Source organism: Siniperca chuatsi, linkage group LG12, assembly GCF_020085105.1.
Source record: "Siniperca chuatsi isolate FFG_IHB_CAS linkage group LG12, ASM2008510v1, whole genome shotgun sequence".
Lineage (NCBI taxonomy): Eukaryota > Metazoa > Chordata > Actinopteri > Centrarchiformes > Sinipercidae > Siniperca > Siniperca chuatsi.
The window spans coordinates 25,882,593-25,906,527 of NC_058053.1; the positions used below are offsets into that span (position 1 = coordinate 25,882,593).

The 23,935-nt window shown below is 41.1% G+C and overlaps 1 protein-coding gene across 6 annotated transcripts in view; it reads right to left on the reverse strand.

Moving 5' to 3' along the window:
* The window catches only part of ankrd44 (ankyrin repeat domain 44), a 47,703-nt gene that overhangs the window by 5,478 nt on the left and 18,290 nt on the right, over positions 1-23,935 (reverse strand). For 2 of the 6 annotated variants that reach the window (XM_044215589.1, XM_044215592.1), the window contains exons 6-27: positions 23,496-23,583; positions 22,447-22,589; positions 21,631-21,843; positions 20,978-21,056; positions 20,780-20,894; positions 20,596-20,678; positions 15,865-15,973; positions 15,145-15,213; positions 12,775-12,915; positions 12,254-12,319; positions 11,194-11,305; positions 10,121-10,192; positions 8,510-8,711; positions 6,663-6,750; positions 6,409-6,526; positions 5,318-5,540; positions 4,662-4,749; positions 4,071-4,154; positions 3,819-3,964; positions 3,183-3,265; positions 1,936-2,018; positions 1,634-1,725 (exon numbers count right to left, since the gene is read on the reverse strand). In XM_044215589.1, coding sequence (XP_044071524.1) covers positions 1,634-1,725; positions 1,936-2,018; positions 3,183-3,265; positions 3,819-3,964; positions 4,071-4,154; positions 4,662-4,749; positions 5,318-5,540; positions 6,409-6,526; positions 6,663-6,750; positions 8,510-8,711; positions 10,121-10,192; positions 11,194-11,305; positions 12,254-12,319; positions 12,775-12,915; positions 15,145-15,213; positions 15,865-15,973; positions 20,596-20,678; positions 20,780-20,894; positions 20,978-21,056; positions 21,631-21,843; positions 22,447-22,589; positions 23,496-23,583 — 2,497 coding nt within the window. Of the gene's footprint in view, positions 1-1,633; positions 1,726-1,935; positions 2,019-3,182; positions 3,266-3,818; positions 3,965-4,070; positions 4,155-4,661; positions 4,750-5,317; positions 5,541-6,408; positions 6,527-6,662; positions 6,751-8,509; positions 8,712-10,120; positions 10,193-11,193; positions 11,306-12,253; positions 12,320-12,774; positions 12,916-15,144; positions 15,214-15,864; positions 15,974-16,818; positions 17,425-20,595; positions 20,679-20,779; positions 20,895-20,977; positions 21,057-21,630; positions 21,844-22,446; positions 22,590-23,495; positions 23,584-23,935 lie in introns of those variants that run through there. The other 4 variants (XM_044215591.1, XM_044215593.1, XM_044215594.1 and 1 more) reach the window with 3 other exon arrangements.

Here is a 23,935-nt window from a genome sequence, read left to right on the forward strand (position 1 = left end):
GAGACGTGGACGAGGAGGAAGCGGGGAAGTCGAAGCAGGAGACAAAGGAGGGACGGAGCAGCATTCCATTAGTGTTCAGCCAGCTGACAGTCCACAAACACAGACATGAGGGGGGGTCACACAGAGCACACAGGGACAACCACAGCTGATGTCTGTCACTACAGAACAAATGCATCCAATACAAAGCAAATAAGCAGCTTGCGTACAGTTTAAATCAGGGTTCCCACTGTCGGTAAAACTCTTTTTTATAATTTTGTCCGCTTTTAAAAAGAGAAAATACAGAGTGCATCCGTGACCTGAACACTTTATTCCCCCCAGGTCCACTTTAAGACCCACCGCCTGAATTACTTTACACATCAAAGACTGTTTACAGGTCTTGTGGAGTGCTACTGCATCTGTGAACACAGTTGAATAAAGCCTTTAGTGTTTCTAGAGGGAGCTGTGTGAAGTCTGATAAATGTCCTCAGGTGATGAGTCGGCGTCGGCCGGGGCTGAAGACTACAAGTTTGAACATGAAAACAATCTGTTGGTGTGAAGTTTGAAAGAAGTGAGCTTACCAGACCTCTGTAGCCCGCTGCTCATCTCTGCTGCAGGTTAGAGGCTCCAGGCTACATTAGCTGCTACTAGCACAACACACCTGAATCTCCGCATGAACTGTCAGCAGTCAAGCTGCATTGTGGGTAATGTAGGCGCCAGGTTTTGACAAGGAAGAAGAATGTGTGGAGTAAAAAATGAGTGAGTTGATGAATTTGAACAAAGTTTTTATTGTTTTTATAATGTTGTTGGCCTGCCTGGGTGTACTGATCTCTCTACTGTCGCTATCAAATAAAAGTCAAAAAGTGCCCCAAAAAACAGTGGTGAAGAACCACCATTTAATGTGACAACTGAGAAAAGCATCAAGTGTCCCGTTTGTAAGATCCTCGGATGTTTCCAAACTTCCCGAGATAAATGAATCCCTGAATGGAATATCTTTTCTTAATTCCATTTCACGATTCGCATTTTTAATTTGGCATGTGTTTTACGTCGGATGCCCTTCCTGACACAACCCTCTGCATTTATCCAGACTTGGGACTGGCACAAGAAGACACTGGCTTGTGCCCCCTTGCGATTCAGGAATGAGTACATCAGAGGGACAGCTCATGTTAGACGTTTCGGAGATAAAGTCAGAGAGGCCAGATCGAGGTGGTTTGGACGTGTTCAGAGGAGAGACTGTGAATATATTGGTAGAAGGATGCTGAGGTTGGAGCTGCCAGGCAGGAGGTCTAGAGGAAGACCAAAGAGGAGGTTTATGGATGTAGTGAGAGAGGACATGAAGTTAATTGGTGTGAGTGAAGAGGATGCAGAGGACAGGGTTAGATGGAGGCACATGATTCGCTGTGGTGACCCCTGAAGGGAACAGCCGAAAGGAACAGAAGAATTCCATAATATTCCACTAACTCCATGACCAGTGGGAACCCTTTTTAAAGATAGATTCATTTGCAGCGCACATGGAAAATCATATTAAAACAATTCATTAGTAAAGTTGAGTCCATGCTGGAACAAGACATCCATGCTGACCAATGACCACGGCATGCAGCTAGGGCCTATTAAGTGCCTGGAGGTGAGACCAGGTTCCAGACCCGGTTCACCCTACCGTTCTCATCCACCGTCTGAACGTTGGCTCCTCGGGACAGCAGCTCCTGGACCGCCTGCTTCAGACCGCTACGAGCCGCCAGGTGGAGAGGACTGGCAGAGACAGACAGACTCCCCAATATTATAATAACAAAGATTTTGTCCCAGCGACATTTTTGTGTGCTTTGAATCACGCATGTTGTGTGGCGAGCTAAGAGTGAAACATATGATCATATGTTCTCTACATGGATCATTTCTTGTGCATCAAATTACAGTGAAATGGAACAATACTTTGTGTTGTGGACAGAGGTTTTAGACACTCACGTTTGCAGCGCTGCATTTGTGGCATTTATGAGCGCAGTGTCTGACAGCTTCTGCAGGATGAACATCACACAGTCTTCCTTCCCCTGTAAGGAGAAGATGTCGGGTTATAGCGAGCAGAGACGAAGCCCCGACCAGAGAAACGCGACTAAATGAATGATAATGTTGCTCCGTTGATGCTGGATGCGTTTGCTACTGTTTGCTAACAAGTTCAACATATCGACTTAAAAGGTGATGATACGAGTTACTGCAGGTTTAAGATATTCATCAAGCAAAAACGACATATTTGTTGTTTACAGCTTCTCAAATGTGCACATTTGTTGATTTTCTTTGTTTTAGAAATTGAATATCTTTGGCTTTTATACTTTTGGTCGGACAAACGTGCAGTTTGAAGATGTGACTTTGGTCTCTGGGGAAATTATGATGACCATGTAGATCAGTTAATTTCAAAATAATGGTCCGATTAATCAATAATGAAACAAATCATTAGCTGTAGGCAGCACATATAGAGCTCATTAAAGCTGCATAATTTACAATGGAGAGAAATATCTGCATTGATGGCAGATAAACTACTATTAATAATGCTTTTTGCAATGGTCTGACTTTAAAAATAAATATCTGATATAATTTTACTGAAAGCGAACCACATGAGTTCCCATTTGATGAAAAGGCATTGGGATTTTTTCCTCATCTGTTATTTTTCTCAGTTTGTTGGCTACTTTTAATAAATTCAGTGGAAAGAAAAAAACTGATATAGCAGATTTACAGTAACATTCAAAAACTAAAATTTATAATTGGAAACTGGAACAGAGCTCGTTTCTCCTTTCAAAACAGAAAAAAAACATTATACAATCCATCTATCCAAACTATCTACAATGGATTGTGGAGATATCACCATTGTGAGTAATATGAAGAAGTCAGATGGTCATCACTGACATGCAAAGGGAACAATGATGACACCAGATCACGGGACAGGTCAGTATTATGCACCGTACTACTGGAACAAACTGCAAAACATTCATTCTTCATACTTCTTGTTCTGATGTTGTATTTCTGGAACTTGTTCTCAGACCTCTCTTGTAAAACAGATGCTGATCTCAGTGAGACTTCCTGAATAAATAAAGCTTCACTCACTAACATCAGCTGTGTGATCAGTGATGATGTGTGAGTGCAGGAAGGTGCAGGGTCATGATAAGCCATGATACCCGGAGCAGAGTCCTGGAGGGCGGAGCCCCCATGTGGACACTTACATTACTGCAAGCCAGATGCAGGGCGGTGTTGCCGTCTTTGTCCGTCAGACTGAGGTTGGCATTGGCGCCGGTCAACAGCACGTCTGGAGCACAACACAGAATCAGAGCCACGTCCACACACACACACACAGAACATATATATACAGACATTCAAATCACTGTCAAACATATATCTTGCATGCTGTATATAGACACGTATACATGCATATACTGTATATAACCACCTACTTTGTGCATATAAAGTATGTATACCTTTGCAATATATGTATTTGTTTACAATTTACAGAAACTTGTATGTTGCTGACCATTGTTGCTTTTTTATATATATTTATATATACACCTGTTTTTCACCTACTTGTATGTACATAACAGTTCTATGTTTATTTTTACTTATCTTTGTTCAGCTTTGTTGCACTTGTTTTTAGTTGTGTGTCTATTTCAATCTTCCTGTTAATTGTTCTGTGTGTAACATTGAGAGCAACTTAAAACCGTAAGTGTATGTGTGCACACACTTGGTCAATAAAGCTGATTCTGATTCAGACAATCAACTACATAGGACTGGAGCCAAATGTAATGAAACAACGCAAACACACTGCAGTACTGGAGCCATAAGCCAAGTATAAAGCATCTCTGTACCGAGGGCTCCGACTCTGCCCTTCTCAGCCGCCATCATCAGAGCAGTGCGACCTGATTGGTCCACAGCATCGACAGGTGCATCGTGGGACAGGAGCAGCTGGACACAGTCGACGTGACCCGAGAACGCTGCGGCATGAAGAGGAGTCCTGCAGGAGAGAGGGAGGGAGGGAGAGGGAGGAATGAAAACAGAAGATACAGCAGAGCACTAACAGTGTCAACACACACACACACACACACACGCACACGTCTTACCTGTCCTTAACGTCTTTGCAGCCAGCGATGTCTGACCCCATCGCCTCCAGCAGCAGCGATGCACACGTCTCGTGATCATTCACCCTGTGAGTTTAAACACAAAAACACGGAAATGAAAGAACATTAGGAAGTCTGTAACATCCCAATACTGTTAGCATTTCCTTTCCACTTTCTGTAGCATTTTCTGAGCCGTCCTCACCGTGTTCACGGCCATATGATCAATTAATCACTTATCAAGCAAAAGGTCCAAATATGTGCTATTTTAAGCTTCTCTAATGTGAGGATTTGCTTCTTTTTCTGTTTTATACTGAACTGAATTGAACATTGTTGGATTTTTGGTCCCACAAAGCAAACAAAAAGGTGTGATGGACATTATTCACCATTTTCTGACATTTCGTAGACTAGATTTAGTGGAAAACGAATTAATAGGTCAATTGATAGCAAAAAGAGGCATCACTTACAGCCTTAGTGTGGACATGATTTCATAACCTGTTTAAATGTATCTACTCCTTTCAAATAGGTGGACATTTTTCAGTGCAAATCAGTAAAAACTACAACCAGTGATCATTAATAATGTAGTGTGTGACTTACACAGCGCAGTGCAGAGGAGTGAACGGGTTCCCGTCAATACAACGACAACCCTTCTGCTCCAGCAAAACCTCCACACACCCCTCATGACCTAAACACACACACACACACGACATTCAAAAGGTTTTTCATTGCAGTAAGTTTGATTCAAAGTGCATTATCAAACTTTACTATTACTTAATAATAATACTAAAAATATTATCAGAAATATGAACAAATAAAGAAGCATTGAAAAATCATTCAGATAAAAGTCTGAATGATAAAAGTTATGTCCCTCTCAAAGTCTCTTATAAGCTTCAAGTATGGATGTACTGCACATTTTCTTTTTCAGAATAACCAGTACTGCTTGAAAATGAAGATTTATTTGAAGGGAATAGTTGCAGTAGAGGTTTATAATTGATTATATACACATGTAGAATTTAGCTTCGCACCTGAAAAAGCTGTTACAAAATGCATTTTATTCAGAATTGTGAAGATGTCGGATATGATAGCTCATTACAGAACAGTAACACAACTAATCAGTGACATCTGTGAGGTTTTTGGTGAAGCTGACAGCAACTATGAGCTCACAGCAGCCTCATAACTAATAAATCACACAGGTGACAAATAGCCCACAATGGAGTGCAGACTGAGTATCTATATGAAAGCGTGACACTGACCGTAGTAGCAGGCCCAGTGCAGCGGTGTGTATCCGCTGTTGTCCCTCAGCGGGGGCAGGGACGGCGGCTCGGAGCAGGCGATGCTCAGCAGCTCGCTCAGCCAGGAGGCGTGGCCCCGGGCCGCGGCCAGGTGGATGGCAGTGCGACCTTGCGAGTCGCCGAGCAAAACCGAGGCTTCCTGCTCCAACAGACACTGGATACACTCCTCCTGACCACACAGCAGCTGGGGGGGTGTAAAGGGATTAGATCAGAGTCGTGCTAAAAGAACTGTGTGTAGTTTACATTATTAGCAACCATTTTATAAAGCATAACACAAGTCTGAAGGTTCATTTCCTGACTTCTGGGAAGCTACTGATTCACATTTCTGTGTGAAATAAAACAGAGAGAGATAACATTTAGTCACTTTTAGAAATTCTCTTTGGAAAAACTTTCCTTTTGGTGCATTCAAGAACATCCGAGATTTGAGAGTCCAAAATAAGAAACTACTAACGACTCTCTGGAACAACAGGAAATCCATTTAAAGGTTCAAGGAATGCTTTGAAATATGGTCTGCAGGCATGTAAAATATGCAAAAATTGTGGTTAATAGGCTAAAACAAGACACTAGTGTTTTAAATGTTGCCATAGGAAGCAGAAAAATGGAGCACATACAGAAAATGTAATGCAAGTACAAACAATTGTAGTATTAAACATAAAAATCATGCTAACCTGATTTACAGGTAAGCATATATTTACAGTTTAGCAATCCAAAGTAGGAAAATTCTGAAATCTACATCAAAATAAATGTACTGATAAAAGAACACACGTAACTGATTAAAAACGTGGGATTCAGATTTACTGGAAATTGCAATTTGAGTAAATTCAGATCGGTAAGAGGTTCGTGTCAGTAATTTTATAAATTTTATTTACTGTCCGAACAGAGACAATATGTCCAGATGTGCACATGGGCATTGTAAGACATCAATTTATAATAATCAAACACTGATAAAGCCTGTAATTGTTCTTGTGGCACACGCCAGCCTCGAGGCAAGAAAGAGGAAAGACAGACAGACGGTAAGACCTGAAAGGCTTTTCATACAGTTTAGTGCTTACCCCGAGGTGCAGCGCAGTGAGGCCGTGCTTATTGGTCATGTTGACGTTGGCTTCCCTCTCCAGCAACAGCGACACGGCGTCAACGTGACCTCCTGCCACCGCCAGCATCAGAGGAGTCCTGCAGACGAGGACGAAGCAGAGGAAGCGTGAGAGAAAGACAGGACACATCGAAAAGACTGGAACAGATTTTAAAAAAAAAAAAAAAGACTGAATGGGAGGGAAAAAACACAACAGAACAAAAGAGGATCACTCACTGTCCCTGAGAGTCAGCAGCATCTACAAGGTCTGCACTGTCTGATTGATCCAGCAGGAGGCGCACACACGTCGTATGACCGTTCATCACTGGAGGAAGGACAGTAAGAGACAACGGAGAGCGACACCATAACAAATATTTACAACAAATGAAACCAGGGTTCTTATGGACTGACATGTGCAGAAATCAATTATGTGAACACACAAGTTGTGAACTAAGTGCAAATAAGAGCAGCATGTGCAGAAATATGGTGAATGAGAAATTACTCTACAATTTTACATGTTCCAGATTTAAGATCTGAAAAAAGTCTGATCATCTGAACAACCTCAGATGTATTCGGCCACATGAGCAACAAACTCTAAACTCAGTTTGTGGAAAATCCAGTGAAGGGGGGGGACGATATCGACGCTCCTGTGAACTGTTTCAATATGTTGAAGCTTGTGTTGAGTGAAGAAAACCTAGTGACCCACTGACAACAACACTCAGAAAGAGCTTCATTCAGTTTGACAGTTTTGTAGCTAAACGATATCCTTAAGTGAGACACATTGGTGGGACAGTAACAGAGGAGACTAACTGAGAAATATGGCACTATTCTACTTACTTACACTAGAAAGACATGGGAACAGTACATTTTTAATGAATATTAATCTCCAATTACTACATTGCGAATCCCACATAAATACCAACCATGAAGTTAAAACACATGAGCCCACAGTGGAGGTAAGGTTAATACTTTGTGGCTTTTTGGACAATGCATTTATTAGTTATTTTACTGCCACATTGCACAACAATGTGTGCATTTACTGCACCACTTCTGAGCTAAAGTAGTATAGATTTAATAATAACACGCTTCTCGGACTTTTATTGCTCACATATGAGATCAAATCTAAAATCAGAGAGGTGTTGTAGAGCTTTGGCTCCAGTCTTGAAGGGCTGCTATAAGTTTGGAAACCACCAGATGTCACTGTGCTTGCTGAGTTTGAAGCCCTGAAGCTTTGAATCTTTTTTGGGCACAAACAGGAAGAAAGCCTGAAAGCTTCATCCGCCCATCACTACTAAAATCCACACAAAAGAGCTGCATAAATACAAAACGTTGTGTATATTTGGATCCAGAGGTGCATGAAAAAGCAATACCAGGTGTTTACTTTCAATTTTAAATAATGTAAATATTCTAGAGATGGTAACATATTTGATTATTTGAGTTTAGGTTGGGGAAAGAGAAATACACCCCATGGCCAAAAGTAAGTGGTCATGCAAACGTTACATCCATATGTGATGGTTAACATCTCGTTTCAAAGCCATGGGCACTGATCTGCTGCTCTAACAGCCTCCACTCTTCTGGTTTCAGGATTTCCAATAGATTTTGGATCCTGCTGCAGGGATTTGCTCCCATTCAGCCACAAGAGCATCAGTGAGGTCCAGCACTGATGTTGGGTGATCAGATCTGGCTCACAGTCGGTGTTCCAGTTCATCCCAAAGGTGGGGTTGGATGGGGTTGATGTCAGGGACCTGTGTAGACCGGTCAAGTTCTTCAACATCAAACTGGGAAAACCTTTTTTTTTTTTTTTTAATGGACCTGGCTTTTTGCACAGAGGCATGGTCATGTTGAAACAGGAAGGAGCCTTCCCCAAACTGATGACACAAAGCTGGAAGCATGGCGTTGCGTTAAGATTTCACTTTATGGAAACTGGTCTAAACCATGAAAAACAGCCCCCAGAACAATGGTACACGTGTTGACACCAGATGTAAACAGTGGCACAGGAACAGGAAGAGTAAATTGTTATTAATAAAAACAAAGTAAACGTGATTAAAATCATTTGAACGATGTGAGATTGAATCTGAACCCACCTGCCAGGTGGACGGGGTTACGTCCGTACTGGGTGTCGGTGGAGCGCGGCGACGCCCCCTGGCTGAGGAGGGTGTGAACAGAGTCAGTGTGGCCTCGGAGGGCGGCTAGGGCCAGGGGGGTCCTCCCCGCCTCATCCCCCTGGTCCACCTCCCTCTCCCCCTGCAGCAGCACCTCCAGGGCCTGAGCGTGGCCGTGGTACGCCTGCACAGACAGACAGACTCTTTAAAAAAAACCTTTAAACATTTGAAAGAAATAGACCATACATAATTCATTACAGCTGTTTTGATATCCTTCTTTGGTCACATGTTACTGTTAAAATTGATTTCAAATGAGAATTAATTAACGTATAACCTATTAAAAATCTTTTCAACCTTCATATCTGCAGGGAAAAAATCTTAAAATACTAATATTTGATGTGGAGCCTCTGTTCCTCAACACAGAATACAAGATGTAAGCATTTGACTGAGAAATCACCAAACCTCTAAACCTGCTGCAGATAGATATGCTGGTTTCTTATTTGTGATGATGTTACATGAAATATTTGATTCATTTGTTCACAAATGAGTAATCACAAAGAATAATTCCTGTTAATTACAACTCGTTATAGTTTTATTCATCCTTCAGTTATAATAACACTGACACACAACGACATTGCTATTATTATTAAGGGTAAGAAACATGAGCAATCAGACCAGATTATCTAAATCAGATCATCTTTGTTTCTTTAGAGGTGAAACAAAAAGTCAACCCACGGTGTTGGTAATAATCCCCCACTGCACAGGAAAACAGTTTGTGCACATAACTACGGTAATACAGTACAGTTAGTCAGACTTGAACCAGGAAGTTGATCTGTAAACTGTGATCAGTGTTTACAACAGACAGTTTGGGTAAGAATTTGACTGTTCGCCTTTGTTTTCTTTTCCAAATAAGTGTGAGTAACCTGGAAGTTGGTTTACAACTTCGTCTATTCGTCTGACTGATTAACTTGGTGAGTACACTGTTGTCACAACAGACAGAAACAAGGTTTTAATAACTAGAATTATCCTTTAAAAAACACAAAAATTGCATTACTTTGAAAATACACAGTACAGAAGGGCAGGCTATCTAACCGCAATACATTTTCTTTAACAAAATGTGTCCGTAGCACTGAAACCTTTCAAATACCAGAAGTTGGCATCACATCTCTGTTCAGATTCATAGTCTTGTTTACTTATTCTCTGATGAGATAGTTCCTCATTTAAAATCAGAATTTTGCCAATTTTAGACAATTTTATTCAGGCAAAGTTCCCGTACAACTTATGTGTTTAGACAACATTTAACATTTAGGTTTTGTTAAATGAAAGAAATTGTTTTGTGGAAAAACCTTCATATTTTGAAAGAAGTATTGTTTTGGTATTGGTACCAAAAGTCAGGTGTTGTAGACCGTTGGGAGCAGTTTGGGGTTCAGTATGTTGCCCAAGGACAGATGTGGACAGGAGGAGCTGGGGATCAAACCGCCAACCCACAGTACCAGTACTACTCCCAAAAAATACATACGTAATACAGTAACATCTCATGCTATGCTCGTGTGTGTGTGTGTGTGTGTGTGTGAGAGAGAGAGAGAGACTCACAGCGAGGTGCAGTGGGCTCCGAGCGTTCGGAGATTCAGGGTCGTCTTGGTGACTGTCGTCTCTGTCCAGCAGCTGCAAGTCACAACAACACACATCAGCTCATTTTCATACCTGTGGTGGACTCAGAACCTTTACTTAAGTAAAAGCAGCAATGCTACAATGTAAAAATACTCCATTACAAGTAAAAGTCCTGCAAGTACTTTCAGCGAAATGTACTTAAAGTATCAAAAGCAGAAGTACAGATACATCAAACCATAAGCAGCATTTTACTGTTGCAGCTTTTTCGAGGTGGAGCTTTAACTACTTTATATACAGTTAACTGGTTTAGACCAGTGTTTCCCAACCTAGGGGTCGGGACCCTTCAAAGGGTCACAAAATAATAATGAAAATAAATATGATTAATATGGTAGCAAAGAAGAAAAACTAAGTTCTGATACACACATTTGTTTTCAGTTTTTGGACTTTTCTCTAATCTTTTCTTTTTTTTGTGAAATATTGGAGAGTTTTACCTCTCTGTGCCTCCAACAATAATTCAAAATAAATGTAAAGTTTAGAGTGGAAATGTCTCTTTTGTGGAAGTGGAAAAGGCCTCAACTAGACACTGCTGTTTTGTAACAGGTCACAAGCTTTAAACATGGGGAACCAACCCTCCAAATAGAAGTGGAGTAGAAGTAGAAAGTAGCATTAAATGGAAAGTTAAGGCCAAGTGCCACTGTACTTAAGTACAGAACTTGAGCATATGTACTTCCACCTCTTACTTTCCACCACTGTCCAACATGAAACCTACTGACAGTCCACTCATATATACTGTATCAAACTTAAATGGCACCGTTTTTCATGGATCTACTTGAAACATTTTGTACATTTTTGACAGAAATCAGGATAAACGCTGTAACAAGACACAGAAGCCTGGAATGTCGTTGTGTGGTGTGCAGTGAAAATATGATCAGCCAACAGATGGCGAAAACGCCTGGAGTCACCATCCAACAATACTATTTCCTCCATGTGTGTGTGTGTGTGTGTGTGTGTGTGTGTGTGTGTGTGTGTGTGTGTGTGTGTGTGTGTGTACTTACCAGCTCCAGACAGTGCCTGTGTCCGTAGGCTGCAGCGTAGTGGACGGGACTGTAGCCCTGTTTGTCTTTCAGAGAGGCCGTCGCTCCGCTCTGCAGCAGGAACTCTAAACATCTGGAACACAAACACAACATTTTTAGTTGTCATTTAAGATGGAAACTCGTACAAGCTCAAGGGGTCGAGACAACATTATGATTTCAAGGGGTCGTGTGTCACATATCAGGCAGAAAAAGTACGTGAGACGGTTAATGGGCTGGATGATTTCTACAGATGTGTGCAAAGGTTATTCAAACATTAGACAGAGTTTGTGTGTCTTTATGTGTGTGTGTTCTTATGTTTGTTCAAATCCCATGAAAAGACCTAAACCAACAATGTGTTAGTCCGTCTTTCAATACTTCACTTCCCTACCATGTGTAGTATCTGTGGCACTCAGCCTCAAGCCTGTTGGTTCCTTTGAAGACATAAACCTTTAAAAATGGCTCTAAAATATATAGTTTCAGATATTAAAAAAGGCTCAGTAATTTACTAAAACAGCTGGTCACTGCAGTTTTTAGCAAATGTTTCTCAAAAAAAAGTAAATAGTGCATTTCTTGGGGACTATTTTCAGCGGCAGATGAATCCACATTTGGTGCTCTAGTGAGTATTTGGGGCAGGTGTGTGTGGGACTGAGTCAAAATAAACTACAGTGTGTGTGTTCATGGTGATGAAGGAACATGTCACCCAGTGCAACAGTGCGGCTCACTGATGTGTTTTTAATACTTTTTGGACAACGATGGAGCTCTTTCTGTTTTTGGTAACTCCGAAACTTTTTAAAATCTGCTGAAAATGTATTACTGTAAAGGAGAGTGATGTTTGTTTCTCTTTAAAAAAATAAAAATGAAGCGTTTTTTATAGTAAGCATCCAGCCGTTTTTGAGTAAACTTAATTCAGTCACTTTTCCTGTGTTTTGTACATAAGCATTAGCTGCTTAACATTAGTATGTAGTGTGGAATTGGGACACAGCTTCGGTCAAAATGCCATATATTTCTTTATCTCTTCATGTTTCTTTCAGTGTGGACTTACAGCGCTGCCTCTTTCTCCCTCTCTGCCTGAACTCCTTCACTCTCTGGCTCCAGAGCAACACGACGCCTGTAGGGGGGGGGAGGGGGCAACAGGGGAGGAGGGACGGGTGAGATAAAAGAGGTTAAAGCATTAACACACTCAAACAACAGCCTCTTTTATACGGTGGCACCTACTAATGCCAACAAGTTAAGTGGATAACTTGGTGGATGCCGAGGTGTGCGCTGCATCGTAAACTCTGGGGCTGCCAATCCTGGAGGCCATGCATGACTATCACCTCCGGTTACCATGGAAACAGAGAGGTGTGGACCATCAGGTTTCTATATGTAGTAACAGTAGACAGCTACCCAGATTTTCAGTGCAACGCCAGAGAAGCAGTGTGAAGAGGTTTCAGATTTCCACCTTCTCTCCTCGCAAGATTATCAATAAGAGGATTTAAAAGAATTTTAACTTGGAAACAACAAACGATCAGGAATAGAGGAGCTGTAGACGCGATGGTGTGATGTGTCTCGCTGCCCTCTCACCTCCTGTCCAGGTCCGAGGCAGCGGCATAGTGCAGAGCAGAGCGCCCCCACTGGTCCGTGGCGTTGATGGCGGTGCCACAAGCAACCAGAGTCTCCAGACACTGATAGTGGCGGCTGGCTGCCGCGTAGTGGAGCGGGGTCCTGGGAAATAACAGGAACAGAGAAAGTCAGGCAACCAGATCACAGCTCTACGGCGGCCCTGAGAGCCCAACGCACTGCAACTCAAGAAAACACATGCAAAGAGACAAAACACAAGCAAATTAAGAAAACATCTTCATCAATTAGACAACACATGTGCAGCAACGTCTCTTTCCAGAAATCATGACCCGGTAATCCACAGACCTTGTTGTGAGCAGTTTCTTGTAGGAACTATTGGTAGAAAGAAAATACTTCCCACATGAAACTGCTCACAACAAATCTGTGGATTATCTTGAGTAACCGGGTCATGATTTCTTAAAAGGTACATTGCTGTTGAGTTTTTCAAATACAGTGCGTTGAGCTCTCAGGACCACCGTACAGATCACCAGGAAAACAACAAATATACACATCCTGACGAACCAATTCCATAGCGACTCCAATTCCCAAACACAGGACATACACTACATGGCCAAAGGTATATGGACACCTGATCTTTACACCTGTCCTTCTAAAACCACTGCCGTTAATCTGCTGCTGTAACAGCCGCCACTCTTCTAGGAAGGCTTTAACATTTTGGAACCTGGCTGCAGGGATTTTCTCCCATTCAGCCAAAAGAGCATTAGTGAGGTCCAACCCTGATGTTGGAGATAAAGCCTGGCCAGAGGAGTTGGATCAGAATCAGAATTTCGTTACAGCTGCTCACTATCACATCGATGCACACTTGAGAATAGAAGGAATAGAAGTACTAAGCAAATCAAAATATAATGCGCTACAATACAGGTCAGATAAATTAAGTACAAAGTGGATATAAGTATAAAAGCTAAAATAAGTGTAAGTACCAAAGTGGATTTAGAGGTTAATAAGTATGTACAGTATAATAATACAATGTAATAATATGAGTAATAAGTAATAGAGCATGAACTGTCAAGTTAAGTGTACCCTATTAAGATGATTATGAGACGGTGGATATTGCACAGTAGTAATGGAAGTATGAATAAATATCAATAAATAGGAAATTTTAAACTGAAAACAGAGTATAATGCACAATTATTTCAAGTATTGCAGAGATGTTAATGATCCATGGGGTTGAGGTCAGGGCCAGTCAAGTTCTTCCACTACAAACTCAGAAATCCATTTCTTTATGCACAGGGTGTTGTCACGTTGAAACAGAAAAGGACCTTCTCCAAATTGTTGCCACAAAGTTGGAAGCACGCTGTTGTCTAAAATATCATTGTATGCTGGAACATTAGCTGGAACAAAAGTAAGCAGAATTGGACAAACCAGCAGGTGTGCTGTGCTACATACCAGTGTGTGTCGAGGCGGACTGACCATTAACAAAATGACGCATTGAATTGCAAACAATTAAGGAGAAATAGCTCACAAACACACACACACCCTTACCTACACCCATTCACACACACAAACAAGGACTGCAAAGGCACCCGAAACCAAATTCTGCTCTGGGTTGATTGTCTGCCCTGCCTCTTTACTGTAGCTGCCATGCAAACTGAATCCCTGAAACACTTTACCCTATTTAGCATTTATAAGCAGCACACAAACATTTAATAAATGTTTATAACAAAGTATAATGTAGTTGTAAGCAGCTTTAAGGACATTTTTAGGTTAATGTACAGTATTTGTCAACAACTATAACTTTTCCTGTGTTAAAACTGTGTTTTACTATATTGGAGGAGTTATAGCGGTTAACAAATACATTAATAAACACTTATATCTGCTTACAACTACATTATACTGTTATAAGTTTATTAAAAGTTTATATACTGCTTATAAATCAGACTGGGTTTTGACATTTTGGATTCTATTTGTGTTGTTTTTTATATATTCTCTATTTATTTTGTGCTTTAAATACATTATATTTTATTGTGTTATTGTTTCATATTTTTGTCCCGGCTGTTTACAGCCTGTTTCTTTTAACTTGTGCAGCACTTTGGTCAACATATGCTGTTTTTAAACATGCTTATGGACTTCTCAGTGGACTTTTAATCTATAAAATGTCAGAAAACAGTGGGGGAAATCACAATTTCCAGACCACAAGGTGACGTCTTCAAATCACTTGTTTGGTTCGACCAACAAGTCAAAACCCAAAGATATTTAGTTTAAAAGGGACTTAAAAATTATTTATTATTTTGTTGATCTACTAATCGGCTACATTATGTTAGATTATAACATTATAAAGGAAAGTGTTACCTGGACAGTGATGTATTCTCTTACCTGCCACAGTTATCCCTCCTGTTGTGGTCTCCACTACTGCTCAGAAGCAACTTGACACACTCCACATTACTGCACACAGAGAGCAAGTAGACGGGTACGATTATTGCAGGGAGACCATTCAGACTGTATAAGAATCTTATTAAATGTTGCTTAAACTCTTTGATAAACAGATGATTAAAGGATACTTCCAGTTTACGACAACTAGGGTTTCATTTTCATAGGTTTGACCTTTGTTTCTATCGGTAATAATAACATTGTACTTGTAGCGATGTGGGAATATGGCAACATCATTAAGAAGAAGTCAGATGAGGCAAGACACATGAGCAGTCAGACGATCAGACAGGTTTTAAACAAACGCTCAGGTTAGCCAAAATGAAGGTGAGAGGTAAAATAATTACCCAAACTTTCTGTTATAAAAATCCATCACAGTTTCCAGGCTAACTTCCTACTTGCCGTAGTTGTGTGTACTCAGTTTTTCTGTGCAATGAGGCATTATTACCAACATTTCGGGTGAGCTCACGTTCTGTTTCCCCTCCAAATAAAGTGGTTTAATCTGAATAAACTGTTGACTTGTTTCCAACCTGTTTGACCTCTGACTGCTTGTGTTTGCTGCCCAATCAGACTGATGTTGCTGAATTCTCAGATCTAGACCAGAATTATCCTTTAAGGCATTTTAAACCTTTCTTTTTAAAAGAGACGTATGTCCTATAATGAACTCACCCCCCGGCAGCAGCAGCATGCAGGCAGGTCCTCCCCAGACTGTCAGGAGTGTCTATCTGAAAGCCTGCAGACAGGACCGAGTCGTTACACGTTATGCTAAACCTCCGACCTGAAGAGGGCAGCGCAGGGAGACAGAGGGAGGCCAGACAACACACAGCAGCAGCCACCAGAGAGAGAGAGAGAGAGAGACAGGAAGAGGAGGAGTTGGAGAGAAAGACCGGTAAGTGCGACAGGTGGGGGGAGAAGGTTGGTGAGAGTGCATGATACTGGCGTGCAAACACGGGAAAACACATAGACGTCTGAAAGCTACACAGTACACAGAGAGAGAGCTAAGATATGTTTTATATAAAATATATAAGATCAGCAAAGCAAGGAATATGTGAGAGAAAGTGCAGCAAGCAGTTCAGTTTGAATATCTATCGTGTTCATGTGGCTTTGACTAGTTCACAGATTAAGACATTGTTTTGAGGAAGAAGTAACACAATTCTTTTTCAGCAACTTTTCCAGGAACCCTTCCAGGAAGAATTCAGGAACTGTACCTGCAAGAACTACAAGTGTGCCATACCATGTAATTCATCGTCATACCAGTATAATTTTTAATGTGCTAAAAATATGTCACATCACAATAATAAAGGCCTCGAAACGTCTAACAGCATCGGAAACTTTCTTCCTGACATCAGAATAGCTGGGTGGCTACGTACGACAATTTTGCAACTACAGTTCCCATAATTAAGGGCTGTAAACAGGAAGTATAATGTTGCCATGGAGTCAGTGAGTTAGCTGTGGGCTACAACTTTTTTTGCCTATATTTGTTTACATTATGGGACCATTAAAAGTGTGCCAAATTAGCTATTAGCAGTTCCTTTTTGTAATGTACCCAGAGATGTACAGACAACCATCACTGGATTACTCTGATACTGAAGAAAACTTGATGATTCTCAGGCAAGTTCTGGAGTTATAAGGAGCGTTTTGGATTTCTAAGCAGATTTATGGACATTTATTCTTGTGGACATTGGAAATAATTATATGTTTGGGAGGCACACTGAAGCTAAAAATGTGTGTATCATGTCTGTGTGTTCATATTTCATATGAGTTATGACTTGCATGCTAAGGGTTTTAAAAGTAACTGCCATAACTGCCTCCATGAGCTGTGTGTCATAGCCACTGCTGTGCAACTCCAACTGCTGACCATGTTGATAAGCGGCCAAATCATCAGCCGAACTACAATACCCAACTTCCTGTTTTTAGAACACGGCATGCACCTGTCCCGTACACCTCACGCAGTATCTTTACCTCACATCGCTCCCTCCGGTTTTGACTGAACCCTTAATTCTGAGATATATTGACCTATTTATGACATGACCACATACAGCAGCAACAAGCATGGTTCGAAGTGAAAGTAGCGTTGCTGTCGGCTTCTCTTTCTGTGGAGGAGTTGATTCCAAAAAAGGGGCAACTTTGGTTGTGTGAAAGTCGTTGTAAAGGCTCAGATCCACAACAAACCACAGCAATATGTAAGCAATGTGAGAAGAAAACAGCAAAAGGGGACAACACAACACACTTATTTCACAAGTTCAAGCAGAATCACCCAGGTGGGAACAAGAAGAGAAAGATATCATGTGAGCAGAGTTTAACAGGTGGGGTCTGAGGTCTAAACAACAATCTATAAAAAGAGTAATGCCTGCACACTGACTCCAAAACACAAATTTATGTATTTTATATATTTTGATCCCAGTCCCAATCTTTGTCAGCTCAAAACAAAGATCAGGCAGGGATCGAAACATTGTCCATTTCAAAAAAATGTGTGGTTTGGAGTTAGTTTACCGGCATTACTCTTTTCGTTGAAAACATTTTCCGAGAACCTTGCACCTACTTGTGATGTACATATAATTACGCTCCTTCTATCAGGTCTAAACAAACAATGTAGTTTGTAATGCACCATTATAATATTTCAAGGCAATGTCATCTAACCATTGCAAAAACCTTTCAACTGCAACATTTTGGTTTCAGTTTTGTTCCTGGGCCGAAGTTCCTGCCCTAACAAAATGTCCCTGTTCCTGAGGGAGGACTTTCTGATGGCCCAGGAACTATTAGCGTGGAGTCTGCTCTACTGAACACAACTGACTGGTCAAACACAAGCGGCTGCTACAACATGTGCAAATAAGCACTGGTGGTCACCAGAATTAGGACTAGTGATAGAAAACTAGACTAGATGATGCAGCTGAGACAGACAGAGAAAGAACCTACTTAATTTGCAAATACTTTCAATGTGGTTACGTGCTGAATCAGAAGGAAAACAGTCAGCAGATCCTCGATACTGCCTTTATACAAAACATCCATTCAAACCTTCAACTTTCAGACTACACCTCGACACCACATGCTATGCTGAAATTCTAAGCATTTCTAATAAAGCACTGAACACGCTCTTAAAGTTTGTTTGGGCCAGACGCAAATTTGAATGACATCTAGCTTTTGTTCTTTGTGCGTCTCTTTAAAAAGAAAGTAAAAGTATCTACAAGGGAGTGTGCTGTAACATCACAGTCGCACAAGGGTGAATTACAAAGAACAACACGATGACTGTGTTGTCGTCTTGTGCAGGTGGCTTCTTAAATCCTTTATCGTTACAATTTGTCTAATAATCACGGTTCTTCAGATGCGGTATAAAAAGGACTTTTGGCTCCTGATTTAGCTCTGAGTGCAACAAATACAAAAGCTCAGGCCACTACTGCTCACAACACTCCTGATCAGACGCAACACTGCAGCTGCACATGGCTCAAGCACATGTAAATGACTTCTTTGTTGTTTCATTACAGCAACTCAGCAGAGCCACATGAGGAGCCCAGTTTCATCCTGCTCCATGCCGCCAGACACAAGTGCCAGGGCCTTGTTAAATCGTCAAAAGGGATCTGGAACCAGAAAGGATTGTTGTCTTTTCCCTATTCCCTACTTCACATTTGTTTAATATACCAGCCTCTTCTGTATTGGAAAACCCTCTCTCAGAAACTGTCAAAATATATGGGATGAGCGGAAAGACAAATTATTTCATTGCCAACAGCAATGTGGAAACTTTTCAGATGTAAACAAGACATTAACTACCAATGTCGATGCTTCGACAGAATACACTCTTGTCCAGAGGGAGAGTGGTCCCATCAGTGAGTAATTAGACTCAGTGAGGCCTTGTCTGTTTCTGGAACATTGTGACTTGAATTTGGCCAGAGCTGAATACGTGTGCTTGTGGAGGAATTCGCCACTGGAAGCAAGAAAAAAAAAAAAACGGGCTCAAACCTCCCTGAAAATAACAATCAAAGATGATGTTAAGGCAAAACAGAGTCTAAATCAGCACATATCTGCGGGCGATATCCACATTATGATTCAAGTGCGCCCAGAAATATCAGCTAAGTTTGAATTTTAAATTAAAAACCCACTGTTTAATTAGGTATTGCTTTGGAGTAGAGACAAAAGTGTATGACAGCAGTTTGAAGTTCATTTTCACAAAATTTTCGCTGTTGCTAGCTAGCTAATTAAGCTAACGTCACCAGCTCCGGGAGCCAGTTAAAAACAAATGTCTCCGGGCCGACTTTTTATGTGTCCAGCTGACTCGTATTAATTAATTAATTAACAAGAATCTTGTAAATGGTGTTTAAAAGAAAATATGCACATGAGGGCTACATACATTACATCGTGCTAAGAGACTGAGGCTAATGCTACATGTACCCGGCAAAACGTCAGCAGTTGATGATCCATGTAAAAGAGATGGAAATAGAGAAACAGCATTGTTGTTGTATTGCAGTGTACAACTACTTAGTGCTAAGTATGATATGGAAAAATGTAAGATCACGCTGTTATTTCATGCTAACATAGCATTGTTTGGCTTGGTAGTTTACAGATGAGAGAAAGCTTAGCTTACAGAAAAGATAAAAAGGCTTTTAGGATGAGGGTTAATCGATGTGTTGGCAAATGTAGCGCGGGTAATATTGGCTGGGATGGAGTGTCAACTTCCCCAAAATCCAAAAAAGAGCCGCTTAACGTTAGCCTAAACTCTGATAGCCTTCAGAACCGGCTTTCACACAGTGAGTAGATACTACACAGTGGACGTGCTAACCTTGAATGGGGCTTTTTTTTTAATGTAACTTGTAACCCCACAAACTAATGTAGTTAGTTTAGCTTTCGAAGTAACGCTAGGTTACTACTATAGGTGGTAAGCTAGTTAGCCGGACATGCTAACGATTTCAGCTTACGTTAGAGCAAATAAACAGATGTTAAACCCATTCCTTACTCTTTTGCTCTAGGCTAAAAAAAGGCACCACCCTCCAGAGAGGTGTTTCTGTTATTTAGAAACACCTGTCAATATAATGCAATACAGTTCAACAGCACCACAAACTACAGCCTCCAAAATGACCATACAGTTGAATCAACACCTCTCTAAAACAGTTTCAACAACAACTGAACATTATAGCCTTCATGAAGGGATAATTTATAGCAGGACTGTTGTATTAGACTTCATTAGTTTTAGCTAGGTGTCCCTAATAAACTGGAAACTGATTATGTTGCCAGTTTGTACACACTGTATACACAGGAGAATTCAACATCAATTGAAGGTAAGGCAGTAGAGATCAGTACTCTTTTTACTAAAGATGCAAATTCAAAACAAGAAGTTCAAGAACTCCTTAGTCACAGCAAACTTGATTAGGAAACTAAATCTGCTAGTTCAGGGTTAACTTTGTGTGCTACCTGAGGACAGCAGCTTCCGGCAGCAGTTAGAGTGAGCATTCATGGCAGCCAGGTGGAGAGGGAACATGCCATGGACTCCTCGCCTTTAGAGAAAGATGCAGAAAGGAAACAATAGTCTCTTTTACTAGATACCTAGCCATTGTAATAATTTAACACACATTTCTCAACAGGTTAATAAACAAACCTTGTGCAGTCTGCTCCACTGGTGATGAGCGTGTTGATGAGGAGTTCATGACCATAGCGGGCAGCAATGTGGAGAGGGGTGTTGCCGTCCTTGTCCACACTGTCGATCTCCCCACCTGAAATATAACGTTAATTTACAGGGAGAATACGCAACAAGTGTAACTTTGAGAGACAAAAAACGAACACGAAGAGGTCTCACCATTCTGGATGAGGGTCTGGGAGCGAGTGAAACGTCCGTGAACTGCCGTCATGTGAAGAGGACTCTTCCCGTCCCGACTCTGAAGAAGGTGGAGGAGAAATATAACAACAGATTTCAGGTTTTATGAGAAACATAGCCTTAGTTTTGAAAAACACAAGCAGTAACAATAACCCTTGTGGGAGATAGAGGTTGTCAGTTATCTCAATTATGGTCTGATTTCTTTACATATTATTTCCTGGCACAATTAATTTGACATTTCCTATATTGTTATTTACAGGACTGTAAGTCTATAGCTACACTAGTCATGCATGGTAACACGCTAATGTTTAGAAATTTAACAAGCTAACATTATCATGCGAACAAACCTCTTTAAACCTGTATTTATCTATTTTTTGACAACTGACACAACAATGATATATCACTTTATAAAGTTTTTATGTTGAACGTATTAGCAAGCAGTTGCCTATTTACATTTCCAACAGACACAAAGCAACATTAGCATTCATCTGAAGTCTTGTCTCTGGCAAGTCTAATATTCACTCTTATTTTAGCTCTGTTTTGGTCTCTACCAACTCCAGAGAAAAATATCTGGCTCTTATAGCTGCTAAATGCTCCTGTGCTGTGCTGTGTTGGCATATGTCCAGCCGGCGTACCTGTACGTTGACATCAGCCCCGTTGTTGACCAGGAACTCCAGACAGAGCGCTCCATGTGTGGAGGTGGCGGCAAAGTGCAGTGGGGTGAAGCCCTTGTTGTTGGGCTGGCTGACGTTGGCACCGTAATCGATCAGCTCGCTAACGACGACGTCCTGACCGTTAAAACAAGCCAAGTGGAGTGCCGTGTTCCCAAACCCATTGGACTCATCTATCTGTTGTTAGAGTAAAAACAAGACCTGTTAGTATGGCCAAGGAAAGGTGTGTGTGGATCAGTGTTGTTAGCGAGACAATGAATGAATAGGTGCAAGTTCATGTGTTTGTGAATGAATGTTGAAGGTCCAGTGTGTAACATGTAGGAGGAGCTATTAGCAGACATTGAATATAATATTTATAAGTATGTTTTCATTAGTGTATAATCACCTGGAAATAAGAATCGTTGTGTTTTCGTTACCTTAGAATAAGCCGTTTTTATCTACAGAGGGAGCGGGTCCCCTTACACGGAGGCCGCCATGTTGCACCGCCATGTTTCTACAGTAGCCCAGAACGGACAAACCAAACACTGGCTCTAGATAGGGTCATTTGCGTTTTCGCGAGTTTCGCGGCCACCGTAGTTTCTCCTACACGCTTGGAAGGGGAAGGTGATGCGAGCCGTATTCAAATGCTTGCAAACTGCAATTTCAACGCTAGATGCCACTAAATCCTACACACACATTGGACCTTTAAGTGTGGGAGTATGTGTTATTTTCCTTGAGTGTGAAGCAGGCTGAGACAGTGAATCAGTGTGTGTGTGTGTGTGTGTGTGTGTGTGTCCTGACCTCCACAGCCAGGTTGAGCAGGTGTTTGACCACAGCGATCTGTCCGCTGGAGGCCGCCGTGTGGAGGGGAGTGTATCCCCGTTTGTCCTTACAGCTGATCTCCGCCCCCTGACTCACCAGCAGACACACCACATCCAAATGCCCTGCAGGGGGCGCACCAGAGCACACCAACCATGGACAAAAAAAGGAGGAATAGATGATGTTGTTTAGGGACAAGAAGCAACACTAAAGCAATAAATAACTTGCTCAGGAACATGATTATGTGTTGGAGATTTTCATTATGTCATTACAGTTTTCCAGAGCCGAAGGCGACGTCTTTGGGTTGCTTGTTTTGTTTGATCAAAAGCCCAAAACCCAAAATAATGTACAAGGAAAGGACAGAGAGAAGCAGCAAAATCTCACATCTGAGAAGCTGGAACCAGAGAATGTTTGGCATTTTGAGTGATAAATTACTTAAACAATTAATCAATAATCAGAATTGTTGCTGATTAATTTCCTGTCAACCGACTAATCCATGTATCACACCTTTACTTTTCTACATTTATGCTTCAACTGTTGTTGATGAATTTGTGTGGTTATTTAAAGTTATTATTTCTAATCATTTAATTTTCCAGTGATGTTTTATGTTCAGAATTTACTTTCCTCTTTTATAGTAAAGTTTATTGTTCAACTGTAAAATATCCTGCCTCAGGACATATTTTTTTATCCCAACTCTTTAATAACGTATTTTAGGAATCATTGTAAAAATATTTGGGGGGTTTTAAGAGCTTGTATAAATACCAAAAAACCTTGTCACACCAGTTTAAAACTACAGTACGACCCAACTTCGTCTGCTGTAGTGTTTGTATGTACTTAATGCATGTTTCGTTCTGTCGTGTTAACTTTGTAAAATCTCCCCTTGCGTCATGTCCTGTCTTGTTTCACACTGCTCGAGCTCTAATGAATAGGTCCTTCGGCTACAGTATTAGGCGACTCAGAATGATGATCTATGATCTACTTCCAGGAAAAGACAGGTGTGATATGTAACAAACTCTGTCTTTGTCCCTTACCCATGAAAGCCGCCCAATGCAGCGCCCGGCCATCCTTCTTATCAAAGGCGTTGATGTTGGCTCCTTTAGCGAGGAGGAGGTTTACCATCTGACAGAGTGAAAAACAGAGGGAGGAGAAAATTAGTGGGTAATGTAAGAGATATACTCTATATTTGTGTTTGTATATTTATATGGGTGCTGCAGGCACAGTATGTGTAAGTGGTTTTGTCAGTGTGAGGATGTGTGTGTGTGTGTGTGGGTGATGGTCTTTATTTAACAGCATTGTAAATACATCTCATCACTTGTTCAGTTGTTGCATAAACACTCTGGAGAGACCATGTTGGGCAGAAATAGAGAAGCTGTCCATTCAGCTTGGCTTCAGAAATCTGCCGCCTTCTCATTGTTAATTTTAGATTCGGCATATTTGTGAATGATTCTATCCAGGACAAGGAGTGTTTCGA